Source organism: Notamacropus eugenii, chromosome 1 (genome assembly GCF_028372415.1).
Source record: "Notamacropus eugenii isolate mMacEug1 chromosome 1, mMacEug1.pri_v2, whole genome shotgun sequence".
Taxonomy (NCBI): Eukaryota; Metazoa; Chordata; class Mammalia; order Diprotodontia; family Macropodidae; genus Notamacropus; species Notamacropus eugenii.
The window spans coordinates 667361688-667380493 of NC_092872.1; the positions used below are offsets into that span (position 1 = coordinate 667361688).

Below are 18806 nucleotides of genomic sequence, written 5' to 3' on the forward strand. Positions count from 1 at the left end.
GTACTTTGCACAACTTATCGTCTTTTGCGAGGGATCTGATTTCTTCCAGGACCCCGGCTAATCACATCCCACATCCCTGTTCCAGATCATATAGGCTTGCTGGTTTTGTCAAAACCTCCGCTGAGATTTCTTATGGGGACCTACTCTTAACAGGGTCATTCCCTCCCACCCCCCCAACACACAGACTGTGGTCGTATGACTATGGGGTGGGAGCCCTCCGCAGCAGCAGGAGGTCCCTAGCTTCAGTGGAAGCTGTTCCTTCTAGCTTCTTCCGCACAAATTGCCCCTCCCCACCCAAATACATGCCCCTCTCTTCGGCAATTCCGTATGCCACTGGGCTTCCTGTCCCTGGGACATCCTTACTAGAGTTGCCTTCCCTCTCCCAGTAGCCTCCCAATTTCATGGGAAGGAAAAGGAAGGAGAGGGGGAAAAAAAGCAGAGAACCGCAACCTGATGGCAAATGATGCTTAAGGAAATTGCTTCCACCCACGGTGAGCATTCAGGAAAGTGAGGACGTCTAAGACTAGATTTCACTGTTGGAGAATGTTTAGCAGAGCGTCCGGGGACCAGTCTGAACAGGGGAAGGGAGTGGGAGAGAAGCAGGGTCTTCAAGATCCCCTTTGAACCTTCTACCGCCAGTCCATGACTTGGGGGGATAAGGAGGGGAGAGAAACTACAGCCACTGTGGGGCAAAGAGAGGTACCTAAGCGGGGAGGGGGGAATAAAAGGGGAGAAGGGAGGGTCGATCCTGGCCCTAGTTGTCATTTTATTATGTGAGTCCCGGGTGTGTACTAGCGGGCTCTGGACTGCAGCTCCCAATAAGTAAAAAAAAAACCCGAGAATTCGGAGAGGAAGAAAGGGGCGGGGGCGGGGGCGGGGGCGGGTGGACCCACCCGAAGCTCGGATCTTGGACTTTCCAGGGAAGGTAAAAGTAAACCCGGGCGTCCCCGCCTCCCAGCACATTCTTCTTCTAACCCTAATCCTCCTCTCCCAGGCACGGGGCCAGACACCTCCAGGGACCCTCCTCTTTCCTCAGTTACGAGATGGCTTGGACACGCTGGGGGACTGGGGGAGCGGATTCCAGAGTGGAGAGGGGTGGGTTCTAGAGCGAATTCGGAGGGGGTGGCTCCAGCCCCCTAAGATAGCTGCCTGGGGTGGATTCCAGGTCCCCCTGGGAGCCTGGTCGCCCTTTGAGCCAGAGAATACTGATTAACGAGGCTACCCGTGAGCCTGGGGGAGGAGCCTCCTCTTGGCCAGACTCAGTTGCCCCCAGAGGCCCTGGGTCCTGGGGAATCAGCTGCTTCTCCCCAAGCTTGAGCATGGAGTTCCAAGAGAATGTGAAGACGTGGGTCGAGAAAAACAGATCCTCCTTTGTCCCCCCAATCTGCAACAAGCTCATGTGAGTCCTGCCTTCCTCCCCAGCCCCTCCTCCTCATGAAATAATGGGTCTCTGCTTTCGGCCAAGGATTGTGTTCTAGTGAGATTATCAGGTCCACGGTCTTCTCTTGCGGTAAATGCCACAAGTGGAAGTGAGGAACAGATGCAAATATGACTTGGGCTTTGGGGATCAACCTTCCTCCTTGGCAACTGAGTTCAAACCCTGAAGCCTGTACTTGATAGGGGCTGGGAAGTCATAAGTGGGGGTGCCCTACTTTGAAGTTCCTGAATGAAAGAAGTGTTTTGAGACACTAGCAAAAGATAACCTTGTATAGGCTGTAGGGGCACTCCTCTCTCTGTGGCAGCCGGTCAAATGGCCAGGACAGTCATAGAACCGAAGGAGAACTAGAGATGAGAGAAAAGTCCCTTTACTGGAGTAATATCAACCTTAACAAGCTAGTAAGAAGAGGATAGGCTCCAGCCTGGAGAGAAGATAGGAACATGAGCCAGTTTGTCCTGTAAAGCACCAACTATTTCTGACTAGATTGTGGATGGCCATGCTCCATGACCCTCTCTATTTTAACTTCCCTTCTCGGTGGATATTTAAGTTTTGGTATTTTGAGGGAGGAACAAACTTTTTTCCTTCACCTTAATTTGGAGCTTTTGCTTCTATTAATATAACTTCCCTCTTTCTCTTGAAACTCCTCCCTGTCCACCAAAGAAACTCCATTATCTTGTTTTTCTTCTTACCACTAATGTTTCTCCAACTCCTTCACTGACCCATTGGCTTATCTTCCTCCTCCTCTTACCTGCTAGACGAACTTTTCCCAAAGTTCTGTCTTCAGCCTTTGACTTCTTTCTATACTCTCTCTAGTGGTGAACTCACTTTTATTTTTTAACCAGACGCGATTTCTTTGGAGGAGGGAACGACAGCTGGGGAAACTCCTAACATCGATGATCAACTACTGCTTTGTGATTTCTAGTCTTCCAGAATTCTCTGGGGGCATTGAAAGCTGAGGTGGGGAAGCCCTCTTGTTCATATCCAGGCAAGCAGATCTGGAGGAATCAGGACACTTTAGAAGGCAGAAAAATATTATTTCTTTCTCAAAATATAGCTTGAGCACTTTCTTCTGCATGAAGCCTTTCCTGATTCCCCCAAAAGCTAGTACCCTCTCTCCCAAACCCCATTATATTAAATATACATGTGTGTGCATATGCTGTATATATTTTTAATATGTACTCATCTTCCCCATTAGAATGTAAGCTCATTGTGAGTAGGGATTGTTTTATACTTTGTACTTGTATCTTTAGCATAGTACCCAGCACATAATTAATAAAAACTTGATTGGTTGGTTGATTGGCCGAAGTAAGAGAAGACACATCGAATCCAATAGCACTGAAGGATGCTGACTTAGGAGAAGTGAAGCCATGCTGAAGTGGTCTGAGGTTCATCTGAGAGTGCTGTATTTCTTGATGGCGCAGTCCCTTTACCTATATCTCCACCAGCCCCGCCCCCACCCCTACCCCTCTGGCCTCTTATCCCTAATTCTGTCTACCAAGTCTTCCATCAGGGCTCAGGAGAACTCCCAGATGGCACTGCTGTATGCTGGTGTCTTCCTGCCTGAAAAGTAATCTAAAGACGGCCACTTCCCTACCAGAGGTATGCTGGGGCCGAGCTGTTCTAGGTTCTCCCTTCAGACTCTGCTTCTGTTTCTTTAAGGGAGATTACAATTGTGTGGTGGAACCTGGTAAACACCAGAACTGTAGGCTTCTTCTTGCCGTGGCTGGCTATAAGATGAAGATGGAGAGCCTTCGGGTACCATCTGCCCTCTGCCTGGTGAGGAGAGAAACTGGAAACGGGCTTCCCAGTCCTGAGCAGATCCCCTTTCCCCAAGTGACTCCCATCACTACCACAAGGATGAGTGAAGATCCATCCTTTAGTGGAACCCACCTTCCACTCCCCTAAATAGCAACTTTTCCCCCCATTTGTGGAACTCCAGGAAATGAAGGAAAAGTAGTCATACACTTGCTTCAGAAAGAATTTGACTGGGGGCCGTTCATCTAACTCACACATCCAGTGTAACCAGATGTTGCACACCAGTGATTACATTCAAATTCTCTTTCGATCTGTCTTCCTCTTGATTTAGACCTTTTGCTTCTATTCGTGTAACTTCCCTCTTTCTCTTGAAACTCCCTACCCACTAGAGGAACTACATTATCCTGTTTTTCTCTTCTTTATTGGCTCCTCATCCTTCTCTCCCCTGCCCCTCTCACCTCCCACCTGCTACAGGTGAGCATTTGCCAAAATTCTGTCCTCAGCCTTTGACTTTCCTGTTCCTAAACTCTCTCTCCAGTGGTGAGCTCATTTTTATTTTTTAACCAGACCTGTGATTTCATTGGTGGAGGGGACTACCTTTGGGGAAACACCCTCTGTCAATGGTGATCAACAATTGCTTTGCAATTTCTTGTTTTAGAGAGTTTCCTGGGGGAACTGAGAGATTAAGTGATTTTTCCCACTCACCTAAACAAAAAACTTAGGAAACAGGAAAGAACCCAAGGCTCTGCTGGCAGCTCTCTATCCAGACTACCATCCTGCCTCTTAATCTCATCCATTTTCATTTGCCTTTCTTCTGTGAGGTGACTCCCTAACTGTTGCTCCAGCACTGCTCTCTTCCTTCCTTCCTTTTCTTTTCTTCCTTTCTCTCTTCCTGCCTTCTTTCCTTCCTTCCCTCTTCCTTCCTTATTTCCTTCTTCCCTCCCTCCTTCCTTCTTTTCTCCCTTCCTTCCTTTGTTTCCCTGCATCTCCCTTTCTTGCCCAGGCTGAAAATGCATTGGCCATGCGTGGGCCTGATCCCACTCAAGCTTTGGCCTGCTCCATTTCTCACTGGTTCACCCATACTTAGGCAGTCTGGTGGTTCTTGGATCCTGAAATCTCACTTAGATGAATGATAACAGACATCCAGTTAGTTTTATCTCTACAGTCACTCAGAGCTCCTGAGCTAAATTGATTTACTAGCCTCAGCCTCAGTCCTCAGGGACCAAAAGTATGTACCACCATGACCAGCCCTGACCTCCTTCTCAAACTCCAGTTCCACAGCTCCACAAGCCTGTTAGATATTTTCCACCAGATGGTGCCAATGGCACCTCCAACTTCATGTGTCATCTTTTTCTTCTGCCTTCCAAACTCCTGCTTCTGGTTGCCCTATTTCTGTCACCATTTTTCCAATCTCACAGGTCTAAGACCTCAGAGTCACCTCCATTCCGCTGCAGCCCAAAGGAATCTATGTCTTTAAAGTTTCTACTCTTCCACCCCTGTCTTTTACTCCATCCCATCTACTCCATAGGATTGGGATTTTGAAGGAATTTTACAGGTCATATAGTCCAACTTTTGTTACTTTATGGATGAGAAAACTGAGGATCAGAGAAGGAGCTTGTCCAAAGTCTTAAAGGTAATAAGTAACAAAGAATACAGTTCTCTTGACTCTCATTTCAATGTTCCTTCCATTATATTATGCCAGCCTCTAATAAAAGCCTTACTATCTCTCCTCTCCCCTTACCCTTTCATATTGTCTACCCATCAAATCTAATGCCAAACACCACTGGCGGTTGGAGAATCTCACCATAAGAGGCTCTTACATCTTCTTAAGGGGTAGAGTTCAAGAGGGAAATTTTTAGTCCGATTGCAAATTGAATTTTTCCCATAGAAAACATAGTTATAAAACTATGTTTTATAACTTTATAAAAGTTCCCATAGTTATAAAAACAGGTTATTTTATTGAGTGCTGTAATTCAGCTGCATTTGAATTAAGTGGACTTTGGCTAGCGCACAACCCTTTATGAAAATTGTTTTTATAGGATGGTGAGGTCCCAACTCACTTGCAATAAAGTTTGAGCCCACTTAACCTTCAAGTGCATTCTCTTTGTTGCAGGTACTAAGTACAGCCCTTCAGAACAAGTTCTAGGCTAGGACCGAACAGAATGGAGCTTTATAAAAACTACTGGAACTTTAACTCCTAAAGAATGATACCACTACTACCTAGGCAGAAATGCATGCATTTCTCCAGCAGAAGAAATTGAAAAGTAACTAGAGTCAGATTGTTAGGAAGGGAAATGGGATAATTAGATGGTTCAGATGGAGAAGCAGCCCAAGCGTCAGCAAAATCAGACAGAGCACTGACCTGGAAATCTTGCCTTTTTTCCTCTTCTTTCTCCTCCTTTTTGCTTTTTTTAATAAAATTAACAGATACCAACAAAATGAGTATTTCCATACGTATTGTAGAACAGAAAGAAAGAATCACGCTGAAATTGTGAATTTCTGTTACATAGTGCTTGCTTTTCAAGTATACAATAAATCCAACATGTAACTTTCAGAGCTATCCTGCTTGTCTGTGATTCCTTCTGGCTTTCATTCTGCTGTAACTTGGAGATTGGGGAAAGAATCCTATCCCAATCTCCTTCTCCTTCCTACCTCCCTTTAATTGAAAAAAAAAAGTGTGTATATATATATATATATATATATATATATATATATATATGTAAACAAAATCCTTATAAGAAATATGCATAGTCGGGGAAAAAAAAAGATTCCCGCATTGGCCTGTACAAAAATGTATGCCTTTTCCAGCACCTGGAATCTTTCACCTCTCTGCTAGCAAGTGGCTACCATGTTTCATCATGAGTCCTCAGAAATGGTGGTTGGGCACTGCATCAGAGTTCTCAAGTCTTTCAAAGTTGTTTGTTGTTTGTCTACACTATTGTCTTTATTGCATAAATCGTTTTGCTGGTTCTGCTCACTTCCCTGTGCGTACAAGTCTCCCCAGGTCTGTCTGAAACCAGTCCCTTTGTAATTTCTTATGATGTGGTAATATTCCATTATACTCATATGCTTTAATTTGCTCAGCTGTTCCCCAAATGATGGGCACCTCCTTATCTTTCTATCTCGTCACCACTACAAAAGAGCTGCTATAAACATTTTTGTATATGTGGGTCCTTTTCCTCTTTCTTTGATCTCCTTGAAGTATAGACTTAGTAGTGTCATCTCTAGGTCCAAGGGTATGCATGGTTTAGTGATTTAGGGGACATAGCTCCAAATAATTTCTGAGAAGTCTTTTCATCTGTCAACCAAGAGTCTGTAGCCTCAACTCTGCCCCATTGGATTTGAGACCTTGGGGAATTCAATTTACTTCAACTTGTTCTCTGTAAAAATGAAAAGTATGAAGCTAAATGGTTTCTTAAGTTCATTCCAGAACTAATATTCTGGACTTTTTTAATGCATTGGAACAGGCATAGTGTGTGGGGATGAATTCCTTGTAATCTCTCAACCTGGAATGATAGCAAAAAAACCAAAAGCCACCCTGTGCCTCTTTGCCAAGTGGACTTTGGAGAGGGCAAAGATTCTGTATTTTTTTCTACCAGTTTGAGAATTTGACCTTAGATTTTTGAATAAGTAAATAAACTCCTCCCCAGCCTTAATTGGGTTGTTTAGTCAACCCACTGTGTACCTTCCTTGTGGGTTTGGAAGGGTAGAGGGGCAGAAAAGAGAGGGTATGGAAATTGGGCCTAATGGACTTTCAACTGAAAGACAATCTCAGATGTTTACATGAACATCAGGGTAAACTAGGTTACATCCTTAGAATTGAGTGAAAAAGAAACTAAAAATCACCAGTAAAACACAATGAAGACTATTGTCTTGAGAGGGTTGTGGTATGGAATGTGATAAAGAAATTCTATTAGATTCTATTTTCAAGGCTTTTGTTTTGCATTGTTTAAAACAAAGCCAATTATAATCATGCTTTTCTGAAGCTTATAGAGACTCTCCTTCCCAAAACCATCTTGGGGCTGATCCTCTAACCTTTCTCTGATACCCAGCCTCCATTTTCTTAGGCTCTGGCCTCATTGCCTCTACGTTTTATTTGCAGGCATCAGAGCCAGCTTAAAATCATGTTCGTTGGAGGCCCAAACCAAAGAAAGGATTACCACATCGAGGAAGGAGAAGAGGTATGAGCTCTGGAGAGGGGTGGGGATGTCCTCTGTGTCTTGAGCAGAGGGGAAAGACTTGCATTCATTCACCCAGCTGTTTCCATACTGGCCAAGTGTGCAATTTGCAAAAATGTGGGATTGGTAAGAGAAGTAGATAAAAAAAAAAAAAGGGATGATGTAGTGAATTGGTCAGGAGGAAATTATTGTTACTGAATATTCTGGGGAAATTCTGCTTTTCCCCATCATCATCCTCATCATCACCATGACCACCCCCCTTCCTGATATATAGGCATAATCACTGCAGGCACACACACTCACTTCCAGCTTCTAACTATTATAATTAAGTGACTTCCTCAAATGACCATGTCATACCTATACTCTTAGGTAGCCCCAGGCTGATAGAGGAGAGAGGTATAGTTTGTGCCTTCAAGTGGCTCAAGTTCTGATGGTGGATGGAGATCCTCAGTTTATATTTGTTATGACATCATTAGCAATTATAGTTAACAGATTAGAATTTTCAAGACCTCCTTGGAGTCTGCTGGGTGTCTCCATGAGGAAATCTCTTCCTCAGTCCCCACCTACCCCCAATCCCCATTCACAGGGACAACACTGTGGAAAAGCTTGGGCGGGGGGTGACTGGTGGTCAGACACCCAGGCTTAGCACGGTAGGAGAGGCTGGGGAAAGAGGTGCATATGCTCAGAATCTTGTTCTGAGTATGCACTAAGCAATTCCTTGGAAGCTGTCTCATAATATCCTCACCTGCCAAAGATCCAACTCATGAATGAGAAGCTACTGAGTGTGTGCTGAGCTGAATGTCACCATCAGGGTTGAGTAAAGACAAATCAGATGAGTGGAGGGGACAGGAGCTGAAAGGAGGGAGTGAGAGCTGATTAGACTGAACTAATTCTATGCAAAGAAGATGTCAGGGAAATTTTCAACAGAGAAACAAAGAAGTGGGGAGTAGTTTTTTAAAACCATGTAGTGGCAAAAGTGTCAGATTTGGAATCAGGGGATTTGGGTTTAATTCTAGGCTCTACCATTTACAACTAAAAATAAAAATCCACAGCCTTCACACGTGATAATAATAACTAGCATTTATATAGAGCTTTAAGATTTGCAACGTGTTTTTCACTTATTATCTCTTTTGATTCTCACAATAACCCCAGGAAGTGCTATCATTATCTTCATTACAGATGAGGAAACTGAGGCAGAGGTTGAGTGACTTGCCCAGGGTCACACAGCTAGTGAGTGACTCCCGTCCCAGTACTCTGTTCACTGAGATAGTCCTGTATCTCCCCTAAATTAAGACCATTGGTCCCTTTACCACTCCTGATCTTAGGCAAATCCCTTAACATCCTTCAGCTTCATCCATGTGAAAGGGGGATCACAGACTCAGAGTAAGAAGGAACCCTAAGATCCTCAAGTTCATTCTCCTTGTTTTATGGATGAAGAAACTGAAAGTTAGAGAGAATAAGTTAACTCAGAGAGCCAGCTAGACAATGCAATGAATAAATATTCTGGAGTCAGGAAGACCAGAGTTCAAATCTGGCCTCTGATGTTTACTAGCCGTGTGACCCTGGGCAAGTTACTTAATCTCTGTCTGCCTCAATTTCCTCATCTGTAAAATGAGGATAATAATTAGGTTGCTGTGAGGACCAAAAGTGATAATATGTGAAAAACACTTTGCAAGTCTTAAAGTGCTATATGAATGTTAGCTATTATTGCTAAGTGACTTCCTCAAACTACCGTATCTGATACCATATTCCATACCCATAGCCTCTCCACTTCTCCAAAGAAAGGAAGGAAGTACATGTTTCCATTTCTTCTCTGGGTCCAAGCTTGGTCAACATAATTATCCAGTGTTCAGTATGAGTTTATCATTCTTTTCATTTATATAGTTATGAGCCAACATATATATGCATGTATATATATGTCTGTGTGTATGTATATTGCTTTCCTGAGTGTATTTATGTCTTTCCTTTCACATCTTTATATAATTAGAAATAAGCAAAGTTCACATCTTGCCTTATTTCTCTGAATCACCCATTATCATTTCTTACAACACATTAATATTCCATTACATTCATGCACCAGAATTTGTTTAGACGTTCCCCCAATAACAGACATCTATTTTATTTCCAGTTCTTTGTTACCACAAAAAAAAAAAAGGTCATGCTCTAGTGAAGCTGGATAGGTTAAGAAATGGCCACCGTTGGCTCTAGACTTCTCTAGTCTCTTTCTGTCTTCGTGGCTGAATTTTTCTCAATATCTACCTGTCTCTCTCTCAGTTGGCCTCTCCATTTTTTCCCCTCCCTTTCTTGTCCCTAAATGTGTGTAAATGACTCAGGGTTCATTGAGATCTATCTGTCTGAGCCTCTCTGTTTCTCGTCCTTTCATATTTATTGTCTTTGCCTCTGCCTGTCTCTAGTAGACGGACTCCTATCTGTCTCTCCTCAGCTCATCTTCCTCCTCAGGACACAGCAATGTCCAGTTTAAATCTAGTGCTCATATACTTGTCTGCTTCTTATCTTTCTTTACTCCACCCCTGACAAATCCTTCCCCACCACATGGGCCAACTCCATTGTGTTTCCAGAACCCTCTGGGTCAACAGTGTAAGATAGAAGCTGCCTAGAACCTTGGGCTGGCTCCCTGGATGGACCAGAAAAAGCAGTAAATGAGAGAAGGACATTTGGAGGGAATCTGTAATTAGCACTATAACATCACAGGGCTTTAGAATAATTAGTGCCACACACTTGCCCCAAAATAACTGCCGATGTTGGCTCTGCATGAGCCCAGGCAGACACCTTGAGGTTAGAAATGCTGCTCTTTTTCTGAGTCAGAAAACAGGATGTTGGTTTTAGAGAGGCCTATGAGCTAGCTGTCCTCTGAAGCAGGAGGTCCTGCACTCAGAGAGGAGGTTAGATACAATGCATTCCTTCCTTCTCTCACAGTCTTAGGGGCTGGGAAGCTGGAAATGGAAGCTGGTGGATCCTTCTGTGATTGAGGAGAGATGGAGAGACGCTGAGAGCCTCAGCTAGCCACAGCTAGTTTGGTGACCCTGGGCAACTCAATGAACCTCTCTCAGCCTCAGTTTACTCATCTGTTAAATGGGGATAATTACAGCACTTACCTCACAAGGTTGTTGTGAGGATCAGATCAGATAGCCTATGTAAAGTGCAGTTTTTTAAAATTTTAAAAGCTTTAACATATTCTGTAAATGCTATTATGTTTATGATGGTTAACCGTGGCTCATTCCCCTCCACTTTGGGAAATTGAACTGAGGGGATCATAGGGAGTACTGGCAGCACAAATGGGCCCCTCTCAGCCACCCAGGGACCTCTGGACGTGATCCCCAAAGAACAAGGGATATCTGAAAAAGTCTGATGATATGCCAATCTGTGGATGGCTTCAGTATTTCAGCGGATTAATCACAGCAAATAATTGGGCCCTGGACCAAACAAGCAGAAGCTCCCTATGGTGTCCAGCACAGCCCCCTACCTGCTGCCGCAATCAGCTGAGGAAAGCAGACTCAGTTCAGTGTTGGTCTGAGTCAGATAGAATTGTAATTATAGTAGCTAACGTTTATATGGTGCTTACCATGTGCCAGGCATTGTGCTAAGCACTTTACAATTATTATCTCATTTGAGTCTCCTGATCACTCTGGCAGGTAAATGCTACTATTACCCCCTTTTACAGATGAGGAAACTGAGGCAGGCAGAAGTAAAATGACTTGCCTATGCTCACACAGCCAAGTAAATGTCTGTGGGTGGATTTGGATTCAGGTCTTCCTGACTCCAGAAGCTCTATCCACTGTACCATCTAGAAAGATAAATGTGGAGACATACAAATAGGCAGTTAGTGGAACCCATGAGTGTACTAAATCCAAGGATCAAAATGCAGAAACATCTAAGTGTACAATGGTTAGAGGTTGGAACTTAGAGTTAGGAAGACCTGACTTCAAATACTACATTGGACTTTTACAAGGGATGTGATCTTGGGTAAGTGGCATAACCTCTCTGTGCCTTGGTCTCCCCAACTGTCAACTTTAGGACTACATAAATGCTAAATATTTTTGTCCATGGTAGCCTTTGGGTATCTTATTTTATATTCTTTCTGAAACCAAAACTTTTTTTTTTTTTTTTTTGGTGAAGGAGGGCAATGTTTTTAATTGCTGTTTTAGATTATTTATCATTTGGGGATTATTCTTATATTTAGGTCTAGGAAAGGCCTTAGAAGTCATTAAATCCAACACCTTCATTTTCTAGATGAGGAACCCAAATCCCACTGAAGTAAAGTGTTCTGCCCAAGGTCCTCCAGCTACTAAGGGGTAAAGCTGGCATTAGAACACTCAAAGAAATTAATTCAGGCTATTCATGGGAAAGTTAAATACCGAAGATGCAGCTGAAATACTTTGGCTATATAATGAGAAGATGAGACTCAATGGAAAAGACTCTGATGTGGGGAAAGATTGAAGGCAAAAGGAAAAGGGGATGGCAGAAGATGAGATGGACAGATAGTGTCATGGAAGCAATACATATGAACTTAGATTTCAGAGGATAATAGAGGAGAGAATGCAATGGTCCATGGGGTCACAAAAGGTCAAACATGACTGAATGACTGACCCACAGTAACAACAACCACTGACTCTAGATCCAGGGCTCTTTCCATGCCTTTTCTCCCTTGCGCTATGGATGGAGAACCAAGAGGTGAATTAGGTCTGCCCCTTCTCCCGTGGGACTTTCTCTTGACAGATCATTATGAAAATTGTGGTTCTAAGTCTTCATTGGGTAGCCCCTAAGAGAATACTTGTGCATATGACATAAGCCTCCTTCTCAAATGTCCAAAAAATGGATCTAAAAAGGTGTGATGGCTCCTCACGAAGATCCAAGGGCTAAATATGCTATTTCTTCCTCTTGTTCTCAGCCAAATCCTGGAGAAAGGGCTCATAGGTCAATGTCATTCCAGCAGGCTTTTCCAGAGCACTTGCTCCATTGTTGGGGAAATCTGCTTATTTTTTTTTAACATCTAATTCTTTTGCCAGAAGGTTGTTATCTTTCAGACTCTGGCCTGGTTTCTCTCAGTTGATCCTGAGGCAAGAATTCATAGACCTCCTGCTGTCTGTCTGTCTGTCAAGTGTTGCTGGAGGCTGTGGATTATGTGACAGAGGAAAAAATATTTCCTCTTTTTCCTTTTCCTCCTCCTCCTCCTTTTCCTAGCCTCAGGGCTGATTTCAGTAAACACTATTAATTAGCTGTTTAAGAAAAGCATGAGTAGAATAAAATGCTTGGAGAACAGCTGCTCTCCCCTCCCTAGGATGGTAGAAGACTTACACAGCTCCCCAGTGGTCAGCCTTACAGCCTTGCAGGCTTCTGCCTACTACTACCCAAGTTAGTTGGGCCATTTTCCATCCAATCACTGAAAACTCAAGAAAATTTTTTATGTGATCTCCTTCCTATCCTCAGGAATAACTCAAAGATCACCAAAGATTATAGTTTGCCTTCATCTAGTACTTTCCTGACACTCCCTGTATAGTGAAAGTATGACTTCCCATTTTACAGATGAGGAAACTGAGACTCACAGATGTCAAGCAACTTGCCCATGGTCACAAGGGGTAGATTTGGGACTCAAACAAAGATCTTCTGACTCTGAGTCTACTAGTTCTTGCACTACACTACACTGCCTTCTTCTTAGGTGAGGGAATAGCCTTGACATATCTGTTTGACATGTTCATTATGTTATCTGTGGTTTATCCATAGGATATCTGTTACATGCTTGCACTGGTTTGTGGTGTGTCCACTGTAGTTGTGTGTGTGTGTGTGTGTGTGTGTTTGAGGCCAGGGAGGCTCCTAAGTCATTTATTAATCCCACCAGAACCCTAGGGGAATTTTCAGTTATTCCTGGTAACTCCATCAGCCTTGGACAGCAGTGAGGTTCTGGTACCTAAAGGTATCGTAAGCATTCTGGGCATTCTCAGTGGTGAGAGTTTAAGTCACTGCTTCTTGCCTTAGCTCTTTTTCCAGATTAAAGGTCACATGGTTCTTAAGATCTTGGAGAAAGGTCAACACCGAGATGTGCCCATCCACCAGGGGGAGGTGAGTGAAAGAAGGGGTCCTAGAACTAACCTTTGAGGACCCTGGGATGGCTGAGTAGGGAATACTCTGGGGAAGACCCTTGGGAGAAGGGGTTTCAGGTCTATCTATATAAGGAGGGGCATGAGGGTAGGCTCAGGAAGGGTAGAAGGCCTAAGTAAGGAGGAAAAGGCCAACTCAGAAAACCTCAAGATGGTACCCCCTCCTTGGAGTCTTCAAGAAGAGATTGAATGACCCTTTGTCAGGAGTGTGGTGGCAGGGTTCCTTTTGGGTATGGACTGGATGAGATAACCACTGAGGAGCCTTTGGGCTCTCCAATTCTGTGATTGGGAGCACACTTACTTACAGGGCTGATCACCATCTTGGAATCCACTAGAGGGCCCCATATGTCCATACCACACCAGTCCCCTGCATTCTCTATTGTCAGTTCTGGCTACTGGCACATGAATCGCTTGGTCCACAGCCCCTTTGTGCATGGCCTTAGGTTTTGCCTTACTCCCCAAGATGAAATATGACTGGCCAAAGAAAGATTAACCCATGCTGTGTAGCTACCCTCCTGCCAACTTCTTTTCCCCAGCCCCAGCCGAGTTCATGTTGATGTCATTGTTCCTACTGACCGTCAAAAACTCTTTCCTGTCTGACCTCCAGATATTCCTCCTGCCTGCTGGCATTCCCCATTCCCCACAGAGGTTTGCCAACACTGTGGGGCTGGTCATAGAGCGAGAAAGACTGAAGACAGAGGTAGATGGGCTCAGGTAACAAACCAGCCTTCTTTGGGTTTCAGGGCACAGGCCTCCACCCCAAGGAAAACATGGGGACACTTCTGTCCAAGGATCTGAGTCATCATAGCACCGCTTAGTCATTGGGTGAGAAGGGGCCATCTTCAGTGAGAAAATGGCTCAAATTTGACCCAGTAGAAAAATTTTCTGATTGATAGACATATTAGGGGATGCCAGGGAAGGCTGTGGAAGCAGAAATCCCTTTTTTAACAACAAGATGGGTCAGTGCTAGGCTAAGGAATGTCCAGGCACCACTAAGCTGGATGTGATAATGATAAAATAATAGGAAAACAATAAATAGTTCACATTTACGTAGCACTTTGCAGATATTATCTCACTGAGTATGGAGTGAGCTCAGTGACCTCCTAAATGCCTGGCAGCCTGATGACGCCACCCTGTGCAGTAGCAGCAGTAACTCCCACATTGGTCACATACAATCTGGTATTCTGGGGCTCTGGGCAAAGAAGTCAAATAGAGTCACAGAATGGTGGGTGAGAAGGACCTTAGAGAACAATACTTTCGAACCCTCTTTGCAGCCACAGAGGGACCGCTGGGATCAAGCCAGGAGTGATGGACTCAGAGTTACTGCAGCCATCTCCCTTAGGCAGGGCTTCCTCTTTACTGGGAAATGAACTTTTTGGCAACAGTTTGATAAAGTTTATGGACCTCTCCTTAGAATCTTGTTTTAAAGTGCAGGAAATAGAATGCACAGGCTCACAAAGGAAAGTGAAGGTTGATAAAAATAAGGATGTGTTTTCCCCCATCCAAGTTCACAGAAATCCATCCATGGATGTCTTGGGCAGTCTGATGACATGAGGTTCTAAAGGCGAAGGGCTACAAAAGGGGAGAGACAAGATTGGGACATGCCTTGCACCCTTTCTCTCCTTTCAGGCTAATGTCCTATTTCCCTCTGGGGAGTTTAGAAAAATTAGGACCATGAACTCTGTTTAGGAAACCCACACCCTGGAAGAGTCTTTCTAAAAGACCTGCATCACATGTGGGTCCTGAACCCCTTCTCAGGCAAGAAAGCAGGGAGTAAGGAGTAGTTTGCTGAGGGAGGGAGAAAGAATGGACTCACCTTCAGGGAAGAAAAATGGCTGTATGCAGAGGCCCCTGAGAGCACCATCAGGGACACTGGTGAAACTGTGGCAGCAGTCATAAAGAAACATAAAGGACATTTTGGGGGGACTATGACCTGGGGGACAAGGGAACCCAAGAGAGAGGGGATAAGGGGACAACTCCTCCTTTGGCCCCCCTTTCCATCTCTAGGATGATCTTTTGTAGGAGGTTGGGAGGTAAAGGGGAGAAGGGAGTTAGAGGTGGAAAGGGCAGAGTGAAAATACATCTTAGCCATTATTGCCATATCTCCAGCTTAGGGCCAACGGGAGGTGGTCAAGAACCTCAGAGACAGCCTAGGTTGAATCAATGAGCAGGAGGGAGTGCAGGAAACCTGTCCCTTCTCTTCCCCCCTTTCCCACCCCCCCATGTGTAGGTGAGCTCATTGACACCTATCATCTCTCTCTGCAGATACTATGTTGGAGACACAACAAATGTCCTTTTTGAGAAGTGGTTCTACTGTGAGGATCTCGGCACACAATTAGCACCAATCATCCAGGAGTAAGTGAGGGAGAGATGAGAATGGAAAGCAGAGGATTTCGGCCCCTGCCTCCCTAATGGTCTTGGGTAGCATCATTGGTTTATGGCCAGAAGGTCATCTCATCCTTTGTGTTCTCTTAGTGCAATCCTCCTCAGGAGGAGCCAAGGCCAAGAGAAGTTAAGTATGACTTGCTTAAGCCTTTGCAGGTTTCCAGGGAAGAAGGATGGGATTCAAATCCAGGTCTTCTGACTCCAAATCTAGTCTCTTTCCATTTCACCAGCTGCCTTTTAATATCATTTGCCCTCTGTCTCTCCTCTGCCTCATCCCCAGCACATTATGCTTAGGTCAAGGATGGTAGTCCCAGGCCCCAGCGCTGTGCCCAGAAATCCCAGCCTCACTGCTGGGAGGGATCAGGTTTTGAAAGTAAGAAAGAAAAATCTACTTCCTTCTCCTGACTGTCTCGTTATACCCCATAATTCTTAAGGGTCAGAAACACCCTCATCAGAAGTGAAACCTAAAAGAAGAGAGAGTCAGAGAGTCTCAAGGAATGATAGTAGGAATGAGAGTGGAGAATGAATGTAGGGGGATGACTGGATTCCTGCATGCTACCCACGAGGTTGTAGCTTACTTCGTGCCTCGTCTCTGCCTCCTCAGCTTCTCACATACAGACAGTTGTGTGTGGCATGTGTGTGATGAGGGAGAATCGAAGAGCACAGGTTACAAGGTGGGGTGGGTGTGGACACAAATACCTTTGTGTGGGCCTCATCTACCCCATGTCATGTTTTTACCTTCAGGTTTTTCAACTCTGAACAGTACAAGACAGGAAAACCCCACCCAGGTGAGGAAGTTTTGAGTGATTTTTCTCCATGAGGAGAAATGGAGTTGTGGGTGCTGGGGCTCAGATAGGGCATCATCCCTCTGCCTGAAGGTTCTCCTTTTTAATCTTCTTCAAAAGCCTCCTGGAGGTGCTGGGAACCCCAGAGAGTTCTCTCTTTCATCCCTTCAAAATGCCTGAAATTCCCCCATTAGGAATTAATTCCTTTGGGCATGGAAAGCTTTTCAGTCTCCATATTCCTCTGAGAGAAGTCACACTTATAGCCATTAACCCCATCCAATAGGAATTACTATGGTTGTTGAACACAGAGCATACAGGAATGGGACATCCCTTCTACCTTCTCCTCACCCTGCTCTGATCTCTACGACTCATTTCAGAACCTGAGCAGACACTTAGTCCCAGTTAGGGCTCATCAGGCAATGCTGAGGGGTTAGAGGGTTCTGTGGATGGTGTTGAGGGGACATTGATTCACTGGTCTGGGTTGTAGACCAGCTGCTCCAAGAGCCACCCTTCCCCCTGAGCACAAGGGCTGTCATGGAGCCACTGGTCCTTCAGCGATGGCTGGCTGACCATCGTGTGGAGCTACAGGCAGGGAGCACACTCAGCCTGTTCGGAGACACGTATCAGACACAGGTAAGGAGCCTGTGACCTTCTTTGGGGCAGACCAGCTAACAAGAAAGGAGAGGCTGTCATAGAGTGGGAGCTAGTATGAATGGAGACCAGACACCTATGACTGTACAGGGGCATATGTGAATACACACATCTGTATGATGTATGCTCGTGAGTACAGCTGAGTATCCTTTGGGGAAGGGTTTGTTGAGGGGTGTGAAAATAGTTCCCTGGAAGGCACAAATCTGAAATCAGTCCCCACATCAGGAAGGGGATGAAGAGGAGTTAGTTATCTGATAATCATACTAACTAGCTGATTTGGCCATGGGCTCAGCTTCTTCCAGAAGCTCCCAACCCTGCTCTGTGCATCTCCAAAGTATTAGGGCTGGAGACTGCAATGTGACTGAAAAGAGGGAGAGCCTTTCTAGGTGCTGATGAGTCAGAGTCCCACAGGGTAGTGTGTTCTCTTCTCTCCTTTAACAGGTGACAGTCTATGGATCTGGCAGCAGCAAAGGTCCTAAACTGGATGTGGATGTGTGGTTTTGGCAGCTGGTAAGGTTCCTAGGATAAGGTTGATAGGACCATGGCTGAGTAGGTTAGAGTACTAACCACATGGGGATTTGGGCTGATCCTTCAGAGACTCAGGGTCCCTCAAAAAAAAAAGTAATGTCCAAAAAAGGACCATCCCTATTGGCGATCTCTACTCTTGAGAAATTACAATCTGGAACATACATTTGGCCACAGACCTGAGTTATGCTTTCAGGTGCTCCCATTCTGGGACAAACACAAAATCAGACCTAAGTCTGGCTCTCAGTGATTACCCCTCTGGAAAAGGTACATACAGAATGGCATAGAAATATCCCCAAGATGCCCTAGAAAGCACTAACTGTGGTCTAATCCCAGTGAGAAGCTTGGTCCTGGCCACCCATTCAGTTACAGGAGGTGGTGGGAGTCTACTCCTCTGTAGCTCTTAAGCTCCTCTTGCTTCTTCTGCTTTAGGAAGGGTCTTCAATGATGACCATTGGAGGACAGAACCTAAGCCTGGCACAAGAAGACAGCCTTCTTGTGCCCAAAGGGACTGTGTGAGTAACCCTCTCTAGGATAGCCCCTGCCAGAGACACTTCCTCTCTTGGAACACCTCTTTCTCCCTCCCCTGGGACCTATTACCTGCCTCCCCTTTGTTATCCACTCAGCCATCCTCTTCTGGGTACTTCCTTGGGGAGTCTGTTATTTGCACATGACCACGCATTCCTTTGTGTCTCTGAAGGTATCACTGGGAGCGAGCTCAGGATTGTGTGGCTTTGGCAGTGACCCAGAATCCAGATAATAAGAAGTCACTGAAGTAAACCTTTATAGTAATGGATGACCTTGAAGCCATCTTCAGTGAATAAAATGTGTCATATAAAAAAGATCTGACCAAATCTACCTTGTCATTCTTCTCTGTGCTGGCTCCTGCCTATCCGCAGTATGGCTCTTACTATATTTTGCCTTCTGTTTGTATACATCTTTTCCCCTCAATTGGATATTAAGCTGCCTAGTA

At 44.8% G+C, this 18806-nt stretch overlaps 1 protein-coding gene across 2 annotated transcripts; it reads left to right on the top strand.

Annotated features, from left to right (window-relative positions):
- The first annotated feature begins 197 nt into the window (after nt 1–197).
- On the top strand, nt 198–18677 carry HAAO (3-hydroxyanthranilate 3,4-dioxygenase). Of its 2 annotated transcripts, none has more exons than XM_072635757.1 (10): nt 198–1399; nt 7296–7374; nt 13366–13449; nt 14095–14201; nt 15753–15842; nt 16617–16660; nt 17145–17290; nt 17750–17818; nt 18266–18348; nt 18534–18677. In XM_072635757.1, exons 1-10 carry the CDS (start codon nt 1320–1322, stop codon nt 18610–18612), a joined length of 861 nt encoding a protein of 286 aa, XP_072491858.1. In that variant the 5' UTR covers nt 198–1319; the 3' UTR covers nt 18613–18677. The 2 variants fall into 2 exon arrangements, with proteins under 2 accessions (XP_072491858.1, XP_072491859.1); XM_072635758.1 differs by having other exon boundaries at nt 245–491.
- The last annotated feature ends 129 nt before the right edge of the window (nt 18678–18806 follow it).

What these genes read in the sequence shown, in the direction of transcription:
- HAAO (XM_072635757.1), top strand. Translation starts at nt 1,320, where the DNA reads ATGGAGTTCCAAGAGAATGTGAAGACGTGGGTCGAGAAAAACAGATCC. An exon ending in ACATCGAGGAAGGAGAAGAG is followed by an intron (nt 7,375 to 13,365) that starts GTATGAGCTCTG and finishes TTCTTGCCTTAG; the next exon opens with CTCTTTTTCCAGATTAAAGG. An exon ending in TTAGCACCAATCATCCAGGA is followed by an intron (nt 15,843 to 16,616) that starts GTAAGTGAGGGA and finishes TTTTACCTTCAG; the next exon opens with GTTTTTCAACTCTGAACAGT.